This window comes from Hemicordylus capensis, chromosome 2 (assembly GCF_027244095.1).
Source record: "Hemicordylus capensis ecotype Gifberg chromosome 2, rHemCap1.1.pri, whole genome shotgun sequence".
Taxonomy (NCBI): Eukaryota; Metazoa; Chordata; class Lepidosauria; order Squamata; family Cordylidae; genus Hemicordylus; species Hemicordylus capensis.
In genome coordinates, this window is record NC_069658.1 from 282,218,699 (window position 1) to 282,234,434 (window position 15,736).

Here is a 15,736-nt window from a genome sequence, read left to right on the forward strand (position 1 = left end):
ATAGGGCCCAACACATACCCTTTTCGCTCCCTTTCATCTTCTGGCTCCCTTCCCCTCGTTTTTTCAAAACCTATTGGTGGGACAGCAGTACAGGAGTGCAGTGGGGCAGGGGGAGGTGATGAAGCAGCTCATGCCACTGGTCAGCTTTGGCCGATTACCAGTCCTTGCCTGAGGTGGCTGCTTCATTCAGCCTCATTAGCAGGCCACCTGTGTAGCTAACTTTGGGGAAGCTTGCCAGTGAGGCAAAGTGAGGTGCCCTACCCTCCACCACTCAAGCTCATAATGACACCTGTCTTGCCACTTGCTGCTCCCTGCCACCCGCTACCATTTCCCAGCCAGTTAGAGTAGCACAAACCAGCTGGAAGCGTCCCTTTCTCTGTTTCTCGCTCCGACAGAGCCAGAGAAAGACAGAGTGCTAGCTGGCTCGGAAATGCTGACAAGCAGTACCTGTGCCTTGATGCTGGCCATGCCTCCTGATGCCAGTATGTCAGCATCAGGGGATGTGGCTGGCACTGATAAATTTCCCGTGTTGCACGGAGGCCAGATCCACCAGCCACTGGCTGGAGAAAGGGTCCACCAGTTCCACACCCAAAGGAAAGCTGACAGGTAGACCTGGCCACTGGCAGATTATTTCTCCAGCCAGTGGCAGATTGCACTGGCCTCTTAAAGGCAGCACTTTGCTAGTGCAGAGTTTCCCAACCTTTTTTTAAACAAGCACCCCCCTTCTATCACAAATCTTAAGCCCACAGAGACTCAGAGCTGTACACGCACGCATGACCGTACACACACATTACAGTTACAAGACAGACTACTCCAGTCACTGACACAGTCAGAGAGAGAGAGAGAGAGAGAGAGAGAGAACGAGAACGAGAACGAGAACGAACACACACACGCACGCACGCACAAATAGAGTATACATAAAATTTAAGTATTATAGTTAGGGAGACAGGCCCACATCCACACTAGTTACCCATAAGCAGTCTTACTGAAATTAATGAGTACTCAGGACTAACTTTCTGAAGCCCATTAACCAAGCAGAAGTGAGGGGTGTGCTGAGCTTCAGCACTTGGCCAGCCAATCAAGAGCAGAGGAGGAGGGTCTTCACCCTCCTACCTTCCTTTTTGCAGCAGACAAATCACTAAATCCAGCAATCTTCAGATGTGGAACAAATAGCATGGCTGCAGTGTGTGGAGGAAGCAGGATTATGAGTAACCTCTAGGAGCCATTCAAGTACTCCTAGGGTACTTCCCTTGGGAAAGTACCTCCCTTGGGAAATTTCTTCCCAACTCCAAGTATAGTGATCATTCAGATCCATAAGCTAATTCTCCAATTTCCCTCCTAAAAAGCTACCATTTCCACGAAGCCTTGACTTAATCCCCTACTATACTGTAACCAAACCTACATACATGTAACTGAAGTAAATGAATATTATTCCCCGATTCCTGCCCCCCTCCATTTTCTTCCTCTTCTTCTGCTGTCACCCCTGTGTCAAAGTTTAGGCATTAGAATCTTGGGGCAGGGACCCTTCATTTTATCTATATGAAATGGGGGGAGGGGGAAGAGCGCAGGGTGGCCGGGCGGGAGAGTGTGGGGTGGCAGGGGGAGACCGCGGAAAAAGGTGAACAGGTGGGCGGGCAGTGGGGGGGAAGAGGAAGCAGCGGACAGTGGCGGTGGCTGGCCAGGTAGAGAGAGAAGACGGTGGGTAGGCAGCCTGACCACGGCCAACTTCCTCATGAGGAGACCGACCAAGCAGGCGGCAAAGAGGGTGATGCAGCCTCTCTCTCCGGGCCCACCTGCCAACCAAATGACAGGTCGGGCCGCAGTGGGGCAGAATGAGGCCTCTCTGTGCCCATGCAGAGGAGACCGGCCGAGAACATGGGGAGGAGCACGTGGGGGGAACGGGTGAGCAAAGTCTCCAGAAGGGAGGCCAAAGGCCTAGTGCACTAGTGCACAGATGCTCTGCTCGGGTTCAGCTAGTAACCTGTCAATCACCTTGCCAATCTCTCTCTCTCTCATACATATAAAACAGAGAGAGGCAGAATATGTGTGTAATAAGACAATTATTTAGTTTTTAAAAGTTACCTTGAGGTATGATTTGAATCACTGGTCTTTGTTGTTGTGTTCCCAGACTGTATGCTGTTTGCTTCACTTGGAGGATCTTTCACAATATCTGACTTTGGCCTGAAAAAAAACAGAGTTCAAAAGAAAACTGAATGCTAAAGGGCTCTGTACTTTTAAGATTGCCAAATGCACATACCCCAACCTTCCTTCCCATCCAAACCAGCTCTGCAATGTATGCAACCCACACACCCATCAATAAAACCAGGTGCAAACTGAAAGAAGATATATTCCTTGCCCTAGAAGTTCTATAAGGCTTGAATGTGCTCTCCCTCCTCTCTTACTGCTCTGGGAAAAGCATAAGCAGCAACACAAATGTAAAGTTGGGGCAGCAGCATGGAAAAAGAAGAGTCACATAAATCAAGAGATGGTAGCACGGGGGAAAGGAGAGCAACTGGAAATCATAGAAGGAACTTAGGTACCACCAGCAATCTGTGTGGAAGTTTGAGGCATCTCAGATGAGTTGAGATGTCAAGCCATTAGATTAGATTATTTGTACAGGGATACAGTCTGAAAGTTTAGGAATGACTGATTTAGACAGGTGGTCCAGAAACATACTTAGTCTTCTTGTTGGTACTCTTCTTTATAACACTTTGACTAATTTCTTTTTCTTTGTCTGGCTTTTTGTCTTCCTGCTTTTCCACCTTCTCTTTCTTCTCCTTTTTAGGAGGCGGTGGGGTAGCATATTGCTGAGCAACTTGTTGTGCAACAAGCTGAGAATTTATCCTAGGTTTCCTAAGAAGCGAGAAAAAGGGATATTTATTGTCAGTGACTTTATTAAAACCAAATGGGGCACTTTGGCAGAAGCATCAGTAAAAATAAACCATTTCATCCAACGTCATGTCTAGTATTTGCCAGCAAGTGTTGTATGTCCAAATTTTTAAAATGGCACACTTGCCCAAATCTTAACTTGACAGTTTAAATTAACCCAATCACCTTCTGAATATTCCTTACACATAATTAAGATTCAAGAATTCTAGCAATCACTTATTTAGGGAAAATCCCTCTTTTCATGACTGAACTTCACAGAAATTAAGAGGCAGGCCTGTGTATACGATGTGCCCAACACAAGCAGCCCTGAAACCTGAACTTGGCACACTGTATTGCTTTTGAGGAAATTAACATTTCCTTCAAATTTTCTAAAAATAATACACATATTTCTAGTCATCATGGATACTGAAAGAGTGCCATTTTTAAAGTTTGGATATGAAGGTATGCTGCAAAGATGTGCTGCAAAGATCTCATACTGACTTTATTCTGAAATATTATGCTAAGTGACAGCTTTTAGGCTCCTAGAAAAGTTTCATTAAATGGACAGTGGTGAATTGTTAAACACAGAAAACAGTCAGTAATGTCTCATTCTACTGCAAATATTCAGAATAAATCCTTCTTCCTAAAGTTGCAAGCCTGATATACACAGAGAGACTGTCAATCAGGACAAATCTAAAACAAATGGTACATTCAGTACATTATTTGTGGTCATGTCTCTGCCAGCCTCCAACAGGCACTGTTTTTCAACACTCTATCCTGCAAAATTATATGATCCCAACGATATATATTTTTATATACACACACACACACACACCAGTGTTCTCTCTCATTTTTTTCATCTGTGTGCGGAATGAGTTGTATTCTGGGTGGGAGTATCAAGACAGTGTGTGCACACATGCATTCAGAGTGGGACCTTCCTGATTCAGCCTGAGCGGAATCTAAAATTAACTGAGCGGAGATCAAAAAAATTGTGAGCGCAGGCATGTGTGCACACCTTAGAGGGAACACTGACACACACACACACACACACACGCAATTAGAAAGCACCAAGGAGTTCTGCAAATAAGAGATGTACTTGAAACATGCTTAGCCACATAAACTTTAACCAGTAGCTGTGATGACAGATCATTCATTGGTTCAGAAGTACATGGAGATAACAGAAACCACATCAATAACTAATGACATCCACACACTCAACAAATAGGATCATTTGTGGCAATATGTAAAATAGTACAGTATAAAATTAATATGGTCAGTAGCATAAAATCTTTTCAAGAAAGTAAAGGTAGCAAGATATGACACTTTTAAAAATTATTTAGTTTATATGCAACACAAATAACAGAGAAGAGATGGAGTCTCAAAAAACATTATATGGTTGCTACCAGTCCTTTCTAAGAACTCTGGAAATTGCTGTAACCCAAATCTATGTTCCTTTTTTAAAAAAAAACATTATTATCTGGGAAGATGACTGAGGAAGTAGAGAAGACTAGTTTCCAGTGGCAACATATCCTGAATAGATCTTCAGTGCACTTAAATGCAAATCTCCTTGATCATTCTGTCCTTCAAACCATCCTTGCTTGTTGTGCACTGGACCCGAATTATTTTTCTGTGCTCCTCAAATTCTACCAGGGGAAAAACTCTCCCCTTCACAAAAGTCTTTCTACAACCGCTTTCTAACTGAAAACTACAGTTCCTAAGCATAGTTCCCAGCTTTGGAAATATTTTACTGAACTCAGGCTAAAAAATGCATTAAGTTTTGTTTTTTTTTAACTTACTGAAATCTAGGGGAATTACTTCTGAGTAAACACTGTTAGGGTTGCACTGAGAGATAAGGTTTGCATAGTTACTTGATCCAAAAGACCAACAGAGCCAGTGCAATTATGAGATTATTGCCACTGATTTCATGAGTAGTGGCTTAGGTCCAGCTTGCCACTGCATTAGGAAGCTTAGCAATACTCTACCACAGAAAGTCCTGTCACTCCAAATATAGACAACGCCTATGGATTTTGATATCACAAACAAACAGCACCACACAAGAAATCATATTCACTCTGAGCAATCACAATCTCATCTTTTGCAAATGTACTAACTGGACATTGTAGTTTCATATTTCACAGCCTTGTGCATACACTACTGTACGATGCATGAAAAAACTATGGATCAAGAGCACAAATGACATCTCTTGAGATTATGAAGACATGTAACCCTTTGCTATTTTTAGCACTTGTTTAAAATGGGAGGTTTTTGGTAAACTGCAGATGTGAATAGCAAAAGTAACAGCAGGAATGCAAGATTCGAATTTCCTATTCCATTTTCTGCCAACTGTCCAAAATATTTTCCCACTTTGTATTTATTTATTTCAATTATATCCTGCTCTTCCTCCAAGGAGCCCAGAGAAAATCCCTTTTATATCACAAGCCATTTAAGATTTATTTAAAAAGCTGAGAACCAGCACCTTGATCCAGGCCTGAAGCAAACAGTTAGCCAGTGCCATCTACCAAGACTGGAGCAATATGTTCCCAATGGACCATCTAAGTTAACAAGCTCTTTGTAGGATTTTTATTTGCATTTGCTGGTGTTCACTAGACTGCAATGCTTTGACTACAATTTGAATTAGTAAAAAAAGAGAGATAACTTTTTAAATACTCTAAAACTATCTGTTCTGCTGAGATCTACAAAATGTCCAGCACAATATTTGCTTTAAAAATATTTACAAATGGCTACTAGGGAGAATGACACCCCAATTATGGAATAACCTCCACAGTGAGGCTCATCTGGAGCCTTCACTTCCCTCTGCTAGATGCCAGGTGAAGACCTTCCTGTTCTCTCAGCCTATTTTTTTTAAACTTTTTTAAAAAAATGTTTTTAAAACCTTTTGTATTGTAATTTATATTTTCTATTGTAATTTTAATGTGGTTTTAATTGTATGCTTTATCCTTTTCCCCCTGAGCTTTCCAAAGAACAATTTGTTATGGGGTGGCTAAGAAACAAAGTATTTATTATTATTAACATAGAAATCAGGCTAAGGAAATAAGGTTAAGACGCAACAGCAAAAATAATATCAGTGCTTATCGAAGAAAATATTTAACACACAAGTATTTACATATATAAAACTTTGAAATGGTCGTATTCCTGGTTGCCTGTGATGAGTATGAATCACTGCAGCCAATCAGAAAGAAGAGCCTAGGGATTTGTTTCGGGTTTTTCCTTCTAGGACATAGATGACTAATCTAGGCATATGTGGTCATGAGGACGAATAGTATATTTGGTGGACTAGTCATGTTTCTGAACTATTTGCAAGTATGACAAAAGTAAAGTGTGCCATCAAGTCGGTGTCGCCTCCTGGTGACCACAGAACCCTGTGTTTGTTTTTGGTAGAATACAGGAGGGGTTTACCATTGCCATCTCCCACACAGTCTGAGATGATGCCTTTCAGCATCTTCCTATATCACTGCTGCCAAATATAGGTGTTTCCCATAGTCTGGGAAACATACCAGCAGAGATTTGAACCGGCAGCCTCTAGCTTGCTAGTCAAGTCATTCCCCTGCTGGGCCATTAGGTGCTTCAAGTATGACTTAGGTGATATTAATTAAGAAACTACATTAGTTTACAAATACAGTACCACCCAAACACTACTTTTCCACCCAAAAGGCAACCCTTTTCCTCTCCCCCACCTCTGGTTTGTACATTTGATATCACCAAGTGTTGAAAGTTTGAATATAACACTTAAAATACAATAATGTTATCTGTGAACCTGGAATGAAAGAGTTAGCATGATGGAATGCCACCAAAAAGTGAAAGAAACAATAAACATGAGCATGAGTAGTGGTATTATTTTCTTTTAAAACTGCAGCAACCTAGGGGGACCTTACTGAAGAGGTAGATTTTAAAGTAAAACAAAATAGCCCCTTTTAGAAAACTAAGTGTTTAAAACCCTATTCTACATTTCTAGCAAAACTGCAAATGGTATAACAAAATGCATAACAATAAACTGAACAACACACTTATCCAAAGTAAATATAAATCTGAGTCATGAACTGAAAAAATTACAGAGCTGAAATCAGGTAGAAAATGTGCAATATGCATTATTGAGGGTAGGTATAAATGGAGAGCTTTCACAATGGAGGGAAGTAAGAAGTGGGGTAATTTATTCATAAATGATCTAGAAGTAGGGGTAAGCAGCGATGTGGCCAAATTTGCAGATGATACCAAACTCTTCCAGGTAGCGAAATCCAAAACTGATTGTGAGGAGTTCCAAAAAGATCTCTCCAAACTGGGTGAATGGGCGACTAAGTGGCAAATGCGGTTCAGTGTTGGCAAGTGTAAGGTGATGCACATTGGGACGAAGAAACCCAACTTCAAGTATATGCTGATGGGATCTAAGCTGTCGGTGACTGACCAGGAGAGGGATCTTGGGGTTGTGGTGGACACCTCATTGAAAGTGTCGACTCAATGTGTGGCAGCTATGAAAAAGGCCAATTCCATGCTAGGGATCATTGGGAAGGGGATTGGAAATAAAAGGGCTAATATTATAATGCCCTTATACAAAGCTATGGTGCGGCCACACCTGGAGTACTGTATACAATTCTGGTCAACACATCTAAAAAAGGGCATTATAGAACTGGTAAAGGTGCAGAAGAGGGCTACCAAGGTCATCAGGGGCCTAGAGCACCTTTCTTATTAGGCAAGGCTACAACACCTGGGGCTATTTAGTTTAGAAAAAAGATGACTGCTGGAAGACATGATAGAGGTCTATAAAATCATGCATGGTATGGTGAAAGTGGATAGAGAGAAATTCTTCTCCCTCTCCCATAACACTAGAACCAGGGGTCATCCCATGAAATTGATTGCCAGGAAATCTAGGACCAACCAACGGAAGTACTTTTTCACACAACGCATAATCAACTTGTGGAATTCTCTGCCAAGACAGCCAACAACCTGGATGACTTTAAGAGGGGTTTGGATAACTTCATGGAAGAGAGGTCTATCATCGGCTATTAGTCGGAGGGCTGTGGGCCACCTCCAGCCTCAAAGGCAGGATCCCTCAGAGTACCAGTTGCAGGGGAGTAACAGCAGGAGAGAGGGCATGCCCTTAACTCCTGTCCGTGGCTTCCAGCGGCATCTGGTGGGCCACTGTGCGAAACAGGATGCTGGACAAGATGGGCCTTGGGCCAGATCCAGCAGGGCTGTTCTTATGTTGTTATAAAGATTTTAATCAAAGAGTATTAAAACAGAAGCAAAGTACAGATTTATACCCATGCCATAAAGCACCTGAGTTTAAACTAGACTTTTCCCAACAGTGATAGATAAAGGTGGCACCTCCCAACACTGTAGTTATCCTTCACTAAACTGACACAAGGGGAGCTTCCCTCACATTTCCACAATGTATGGGAGATTCTCAGAGCACTAAGCTTCCAGTTACGTATTCTGCAATTCGGTTTTCTAACCAAAAAGTCCCATCTTACATGGTAAACAAAGCTCAAGACTGCCAACGAACAGATAATTCTTAAAAATAAATTTAGATAAATAACATTTATTTTTGTTGTGGTTGTTTCTTGGTACACTCATCAATGGGGTAGGTTTCCTCTGCAAACCAAGCAGAAGCCAGGATAAAGTGTCATGGCTTTTCTATTAGCAAACAGAAGACAATAACCTGCCCCACCCATCCTGCTTTGCAAGTTCACTGCACAAGTATGGAGTGTCAGGTTCTACAGTCTACAAAATCCTCACTCATGACTTCAGTTTCATTTGCAATTTTGACAAATCAACGATATATTGGTATACCTCAAAATTTACAACATTTATGGACAGACAGGATCATAAAGATCACCTAGATCGAATTTATCCAGTAGAATCATATTCAGTGCAATCTGTGCTCCGCTGACCCATAGATTTGTCATAGAAGGATGAAATGTGACATGGAACTTGACTTCCTGAAAGTCTCAAGGGTTGTTTTCCTTTAAGCTTCTCCTCCTCCTCCTCCTCCAAATATTTACATACCACTGTTCAAAGTTTGCAAAGCAGTTTACAAAGAAAAATAAACAATACATAAATAAGATGGTCCCCTGTCTACAAAGGGCTCACAAACTACAAAGCAGCATGAGGTAGGTACCAGCAACAGCCACCAGAGGAATGCTGTGATGGGGCTGGATAGGGCCAGTTGCTAAATATAAGAGAATCACCACTTTTAAAAACGTGTTCTTTGCTCAGTTAGCAGGAATTGCATAACCACCTGAAAATACTGGGCGGCAGCGGGGCAGTGGTGGCAAAGGGAGACTATGCCAGGCTTCCACTAGTTGGCTACTATAGCAGAACCTCGTTACCCGTGGATCTAGCATCTGCGCTTTTGTGTATCCGTGGTCAGGGAACTGACACCTGACCTCGGCATACGTGGGGGGAGGTATTAAATCCGCGTATCTACCGGTGGCTGGAAATGACCCCAGAGGTCATTTCCAGTCGCCATTTTGGGGCTTTAGTTTTTAAAAAAAACCTGTGGAATTGGCTTTTGGACTTCGGGAGGGGGGGGGGGATTGCTGGAGGTCCACCAAGTAGGGCACTTTATTTCACCCTTTTGACCTTTTTGGCCATTTTGAATGAGATTTTGGGGCCTCCAGGAACCAGACCCACGCTATCCAAAATGGAGAGGAGAGCTGGTTTTGTGGTACCAAGCATGACTTATCCCCTTAGCTAAGCAGGGTCCAACCTGGTTGCATATGAATGGGAGACTTGACGTGTGAGCACTGTAAGATATTCCCCTTAGGGGATGGAGCTGCTCTGGGAAGAGCATCTATCTTCCAAGTTCCCTCTCTGGCATCTCCAAAATAGGGCTTAGAAAGATTCCTGCCTGCAACCTTGGAGAAGCCACTGCCAGTCTGTGTAGACAATACTGAGCTAAATGGACCCTATGGTCTGACTCAGTATATGGCAGCTTCCTATGTTCCTATGATCCCATAGACTTGATTACGTGCTGTCAAGTCAGTGTCGACTCTTAGCAAACACATAGATAGATTCTTTCCAGGATGATCTGTCTACAACTTGGCCTTTAAGGTCTCCCAGTGGTGCATTCATTGCTGTTGTAATTGAGTCCATCCATCTTGCTGCTGGTCATCCTCCTCTTCTTTTTCCTTCAACTTTTCCCAGCATTATGGATTTCTCAAGGGAGTTGGATCTTCACATAATGTGTCCAAAGTATGATAGTTTGAGCCTGGTCATTTGTGCCTCGAGTGAAAATTCTGGATTGATTTGTTCTATGATCTATTTGTTTGTTTTCCTGGCTGTCCATGGTATCCTCAAAAGTCTTCTCCAGTACCAAAGTTCAAAAGCGTCAATGCTTTTTCTCTCTTGCTTCTTCAAAGTCCAGTTTTCGCATCCATAGAGTGTTATGGGAAAAACCATTGTCTGAATAATTCTAATCTTTGTAGGTGTAAACCCGTCATGGCATCTAAATATCCTTTCCAAGGCCTTCATTGCAACCATATCAAGCGCTAGTCTGTGGTGTATTTCTTGACTGCTGGATCCTTGACTGTTGATGGTCGATCCCTAAAAGGCAGAAGTTATCCACCACTGCAATGTCTTCATTGTCAATTCTGCAGCTGGTTGCTGTACCTGTTATTAGTTTAGTCTTCTTTACATTTAGCTGTAGTCCCAATTTTTCACTGTGCTCCTTGACTTTCATTACTAGAGCTTGCAGATCATCTGCCTTCTCAGCTATCAGAGTGGTGTCATCAGCGTCACGCAAGTTATTGATGTTTCTTCCTCCAACTTTAAAGCCATGATCACCTTCTTCCAATCCAATTTCTCTCAGTATATGTTCAGCATATAAATTGAATAAAGAAGGAGAAAGTATACAGCCTTGTCTTACTCCTTTGCTGATATGGAACCATTCTGTTTCACCATATTCTGTCTGGACTGTGGCTTTCTGTCCTGTTTTTCATGAGAACAATGAGGTTTCTCATGAGAACAATGAGGTGTTCTGGGATGCCCATTTTCCCAAGGACATTCCACAATCCCATAGACTTAATGACCCTGCATTCATGGTTTCATTGTGTTAATTGCAAAAAATGGAACACCCACGAGAGGTCCACCTATATTAGCTATTCCCTTCCCCCCATCCCCCACATGGCTTTCTGCAATCTCCATTCTCTCCCCATACCTTCTGCAAACACAGATCTCACTGACCCTGATTAATTCACGAGAGGGATGCAACTGAGCATGTCAGCCAAAGTCAAACACATTACATCTATCTAACCCTGTCTATGATGCAAAATGACAACTGAATTCTGTAATGTAGGTGGAACTGCACCCACATCAACTTTTATTGGCAGCCCAGTGAGTCTACCATGCTGCAGTCGTAGCTGGTGCACTTGGCCTATGTACATTCCCATTTCTCAAGCAGTTTTTTCTCCGTTAGCTAAAACCTAATTATCTACAGGTACCATGGGCTTTCTTCCTATAATGGCCAACATGATCCATAGCCATCCAACAATGGAAGGAGAGCTGAGGATCCACAAGCATCCTTCAGTGTCCCTGCACTGAAGACCTACTTTGTGCACAGGTGAAGAGGGAGGGGATGTGATTTTTGCTTCTCTTTCCTCCCTTCAAAAGCCCTGTCTACTTGCTACCTTCAGGAATAAATGTATACAAGTAGAAAGGGTTTTTGGCACAAGGGGAGAGATGCAAAAATTTGCTCTCCCTCCCCATCCACCAGAATGGACTGATTTAAATCAAGTTTCCCACTGATACAATTTCACATATTTTTCAACACAATGGTGCAAATATGATCACTAAAACATGTTAATTTACAACAATAGAGATTCATAACATCTAAGCTACTAGATAGCTTGATGGTTACTAATTTAGGAAACGGTGCTTGTGTTTTAACTTAATGGAGACCTTTACTCACTATCAAGCTGTACTGCATCTCATTGTTGCACTGCTTACACTTGACACATTTCCCCCTTTTCCCCCAAAGGGAAGGTATTTCTTCAAAATATTCCCAAGTAGGATGTTTTAGGCCAAGAACAATGACAGTTTTTCCATGGCAAAGTGTGAGGCAATATAGAAAGCTGTATGCTGAGAATAATGCCTTCCCTTCTTTCTTTCCACTGTTTTTCTACTCTACCTCCTTTCCTATATTGTGTCTCTGTCTTAACTCCTTTTCCTTTGACCCAGTTTCATTACAAAACAACTGCCCTACGATCAACCTGTGGCCTTTGCATTTTTAGGAGACCAAAGGTGTTGGTGTTGCATGTTTGTGATGAGATATAATTTTAAGTATGTTATTTTTACATGGGAATTTGAAAGATAGTATTTTCTTTACTTTTTAAAAATCCAATTTATTTTTTGGTGGTTGTTGGTGGTTGTTTTTTACATCACTGGGTTGTTGTTGTTTTTAGATCGATCCTGCCCTCTACTCCTGGTCTGCTGCACAAAACAGGCTTCAGCGCAGGGATGCTTGCAGATCCAAAGCCCTCCTTCCAAATCTGGAGGATTCTGGATCATGTCAGGCATTATTTTTAAGCATTTTATTGCACCCAAATGATAATATATGTACCACAACATGACTTTTAATACATCAAACTAGAGCAGGGGTTTGTAACTCTTTCAAACCAAAGAGTCAAGCTACATCAAATTCAGAACAAGTGGTCAAATAGACAGTATAAGAATGCCTGAAAATATGTAACTTAATATTATTAATTGACATGTTGGTTTTTAGCATGCATTTCTTCATGCAGTCCTGGTCAGTGAAAGACTTCCCCTTACGAACAAAGCTGTATGAACCTATAAAACCTGTGGAGTTTAAGCTCTCATTGTTTTTTGATTTTGTCCAATGTTCATTTCCCCCCTGCAGCTTCCCGATTTCATGCATCACCCTCAGGATATTCTGTAGCAAATGCTGCATGTTTTGTCATGAAATGCTATTCTGAATTCCATGTTTTGTTTGAGGACAGTCTCCCTTTACAAATGAGGCAGTGCAGGGATCCCAGACCTAAAATGCATACAAGCCTATCCACTATTTTTGAAAATGTCAGTGCCTGTCATCTCCCTTTCTCTTCGCCATTTTTACTGCTAGGGGTAATAGAGTTCACCAACACAAATGATGATGGAGAGATTTCTTGATCAATCGGATAAAAAGAGAAAATACTCCTGGGCGTCTGGAAGCTTTCAGTGCTATCAGTTAGGGACATGTCTTTCCTTCAATTGGTGTTATATTCTGCATGCTCCCTGATGAGCAAGAAGCACCATTCAAAGAGGTTGTTCTCTTTAAATTTAGCAGGGAGAAGCAACTGTTGCTACATAAGACTACCTACAACTAAAGCAGAATTGAAGCTAATAGGGATGTGCACAAAGTATTTCGGCACATCTAATTCAAGGCATTGAAACGCTTTGAGCTGCCCCAGCCAAATTGTTTCGGCCGGGGGGGCGGGGGCGGGCGCAAACAGGCACTTTGAAAGGAGGAAGGCAGGTCATGAAAACATAAGAACAGCCCTGCTGGATCAGGACCAAGGCCCATCTAGCCCAGCATCCTGTTTCATACAGTGGCCCACCAGATGCCACTGGAAGCCTACAGGCAGGAGTTGAATGCATGCTTCAACTTCCATTTTCCATAAATGGTCTTCCATTTATGTGCCACCATCCATGGGCTGCTGGGAACAGGGAGCTTCCTGTTCCAAAGCAGGAAGCAGCCACAGCATGGCTTTTCAGAACAGACAGAGCAGCTGTTTAATATGAACAACGCTGCAGTGGGGTGGGTTAAGGCAGCAGCAGAGAGATGGAGGAGCAGTAAGACCTGCCTTCCTCCTTTTAAAGCACCCGCTCTCCACTCCACCCCCAATGCATGAAAAGCTTCATGCACATCCCTAGAAGCTAAGCACAGTAGACTCCAAGCTTAGCTCACCAGCAACATTGTTCATTTTAGTAGTCCTCTAACAAACAGTAATCTAAGAAGGAAATGTGCAAAGCCTCTTGCTAGCAGCTGACTTTGCTTATAAGCCACGAATGTGAAACAAATGTTTTCACAGGCACTTTTATATTAATTCTCTCAGACAAACTATGCTCTCATCAATTCATGCAGCAGCAAATATCTAAATATGTAGACATGGATATGAACATCTGGAGATGAATTTACACATATGTAAAATGCAGGAACCTTGTATGTGGCCTGTTCACCACTGATGGTAATGGGACAGAAACTTTGGAACCTTTAATTACAGTTTAGAAATATATCAGATGAATTCTTTCATGCAACTGGCATTTTGTCCATCTGAAAACAAATCTACTAATCTTCTCAAGTACTACACATGCTGAGCTTCTAATACAATTTTCACAGATCTGGATAATTCCATCATTTGGCTGGGAGCACAATGGAGAGCCATCAAACAGGCCTTATCAACACAGTATGATGACCATGCGGTTACAACCTCACCTCAGAGCTGAAGCTGCAGAATGTAACCCTGGGCAGACAAAGTGGTACTAATTAGGGGTGCACACGAACCATGCAACAGCCTGACATGAACCAGGCCAGTTTTTCTGGTTTGACTGCAAACCAGACCAGCCTCCATGAGAGGTAGGCTGGTCCGCAATTGAACCATACTAAGCCCGGTCCATGGCGGAGTGGTTTGGTGGTTTGAGGGGCTATGCTTGTAAAGGGGGATCTGGTGAGCAGGGCGGAAATCCTGGCTTTAAAAGGCTTCTAAAGGGCGGCAGTAAGAGGGCTCCTTTACAACAGATGTAAGGTGCTTACTGGTCCAGCACTCCACCACACAGTGGCAGCATGGTTCTGAAACTGGCCTGGCTTCCGTGGATGCCAGATCAGTTTTCGAACCACATCGCCACCATGCAGGCGGGATGCAGGGGGGAGCACCAGACCAGTAAGCACTTTACATCTATTGTAAAGGTGCCTTCTAACCACCACCCTTTAGAAATCATTTAAAGACAGAATTTTCCTCCTTTACAAGAAAAGGGGAATTCCCATCAGATTTACAAGCTTAATCCTTCGAACCGCCAAACTGGTTCACGGACCAGCCGTTTGGTTCAAATTTGGTCTGAATTGAAAAAAACCACAAAAATCGGTCTGTGTACACCTCTAGTACTAATGCAAATGCTACTCAAGATTGCAATTCACACGGAATCTTTTAGACATGAGCAGACCCAAACAATTATGGACATGCTCCATTTCCATTAAAATGAACATGGTTTCTCCCAACTGCAAGAATGTGGATTGCGTTAAAGACTGCACTACTTACACCCCTAAATGTCTTTCTTCATATGGAAATTCTCTGATGAATCTGATTATATACTGCACTATCACCATGTTGGGAAAAGTACAGTATACTGTGTATCACCTGCAGGCATATGCTTTGCACAAAGGAGGGTGACAGTGTGGGAAGAACGCTGTACTTCTGTACAGCTTTCCTGAGAGAACCCAGAACACCTGCCCCTGCCGCTCATGAACTGGGAAGTCTCATTCTCACTGCACTGTTCATAGTTACAGCATTTGTCTAAAGAAACAAAAGCCACAAAGATAATGGTAGCTGTTTCAGTCTTCAGATAAATGCTATAATTGTGAGCACTGCAGCAAGGATGAAGCTTTCTAGTGCATCAGCCAGCAACAGTGACCTCTCTAATTTTTTTCACCTCTGTGTGGAATGAGTTTTGGTCTGGGAGGCAGTATCAAGGCAGTGTGTGCGCACCTGCATTCAGAGTGAGGCCTTCCTGATTCAACCTGAGTGGGATCTACAATGAACAGCACTTTTTTTGGGGGGGGGGGGTTCCCAGGCTTGCCCTGGGGCACAGTACACAAGTACTGTATTACTTCCCCTACTCCACCCAGTCTGAACAGGTCTAT

At 42.6% G+C, this 15,736-nt stretch overlaps 1 protein-coding gene across 1 annotated transcript in view; it reads right to left on the reverse strand.

Annotated features, from left to right (window-relative positions):
• RYBP (RING1 and YY1 binding protein) overlaps nt 1–15,736 on the reverse strand; it is a 114,246-nt gene that overhangs the window by 7,787 nt on the left and 90,723 nt on the right. The window contains exons 3-4 of the mRNA XM_053298462.1: nt 2,677–2,853; nt 2,083–2,181 (exon numbers count right to left, since the gene is read on the reverse strand). Coding sequence (XP_053154437.1) covers nt 2,083–2,181; nt 2,677–2,853 — 276 coding nt within the window. The remainder of the gene's footprint in view (nt 1–2,082; nt 2,182–2,676; nt 2,854–15,736) is intronic.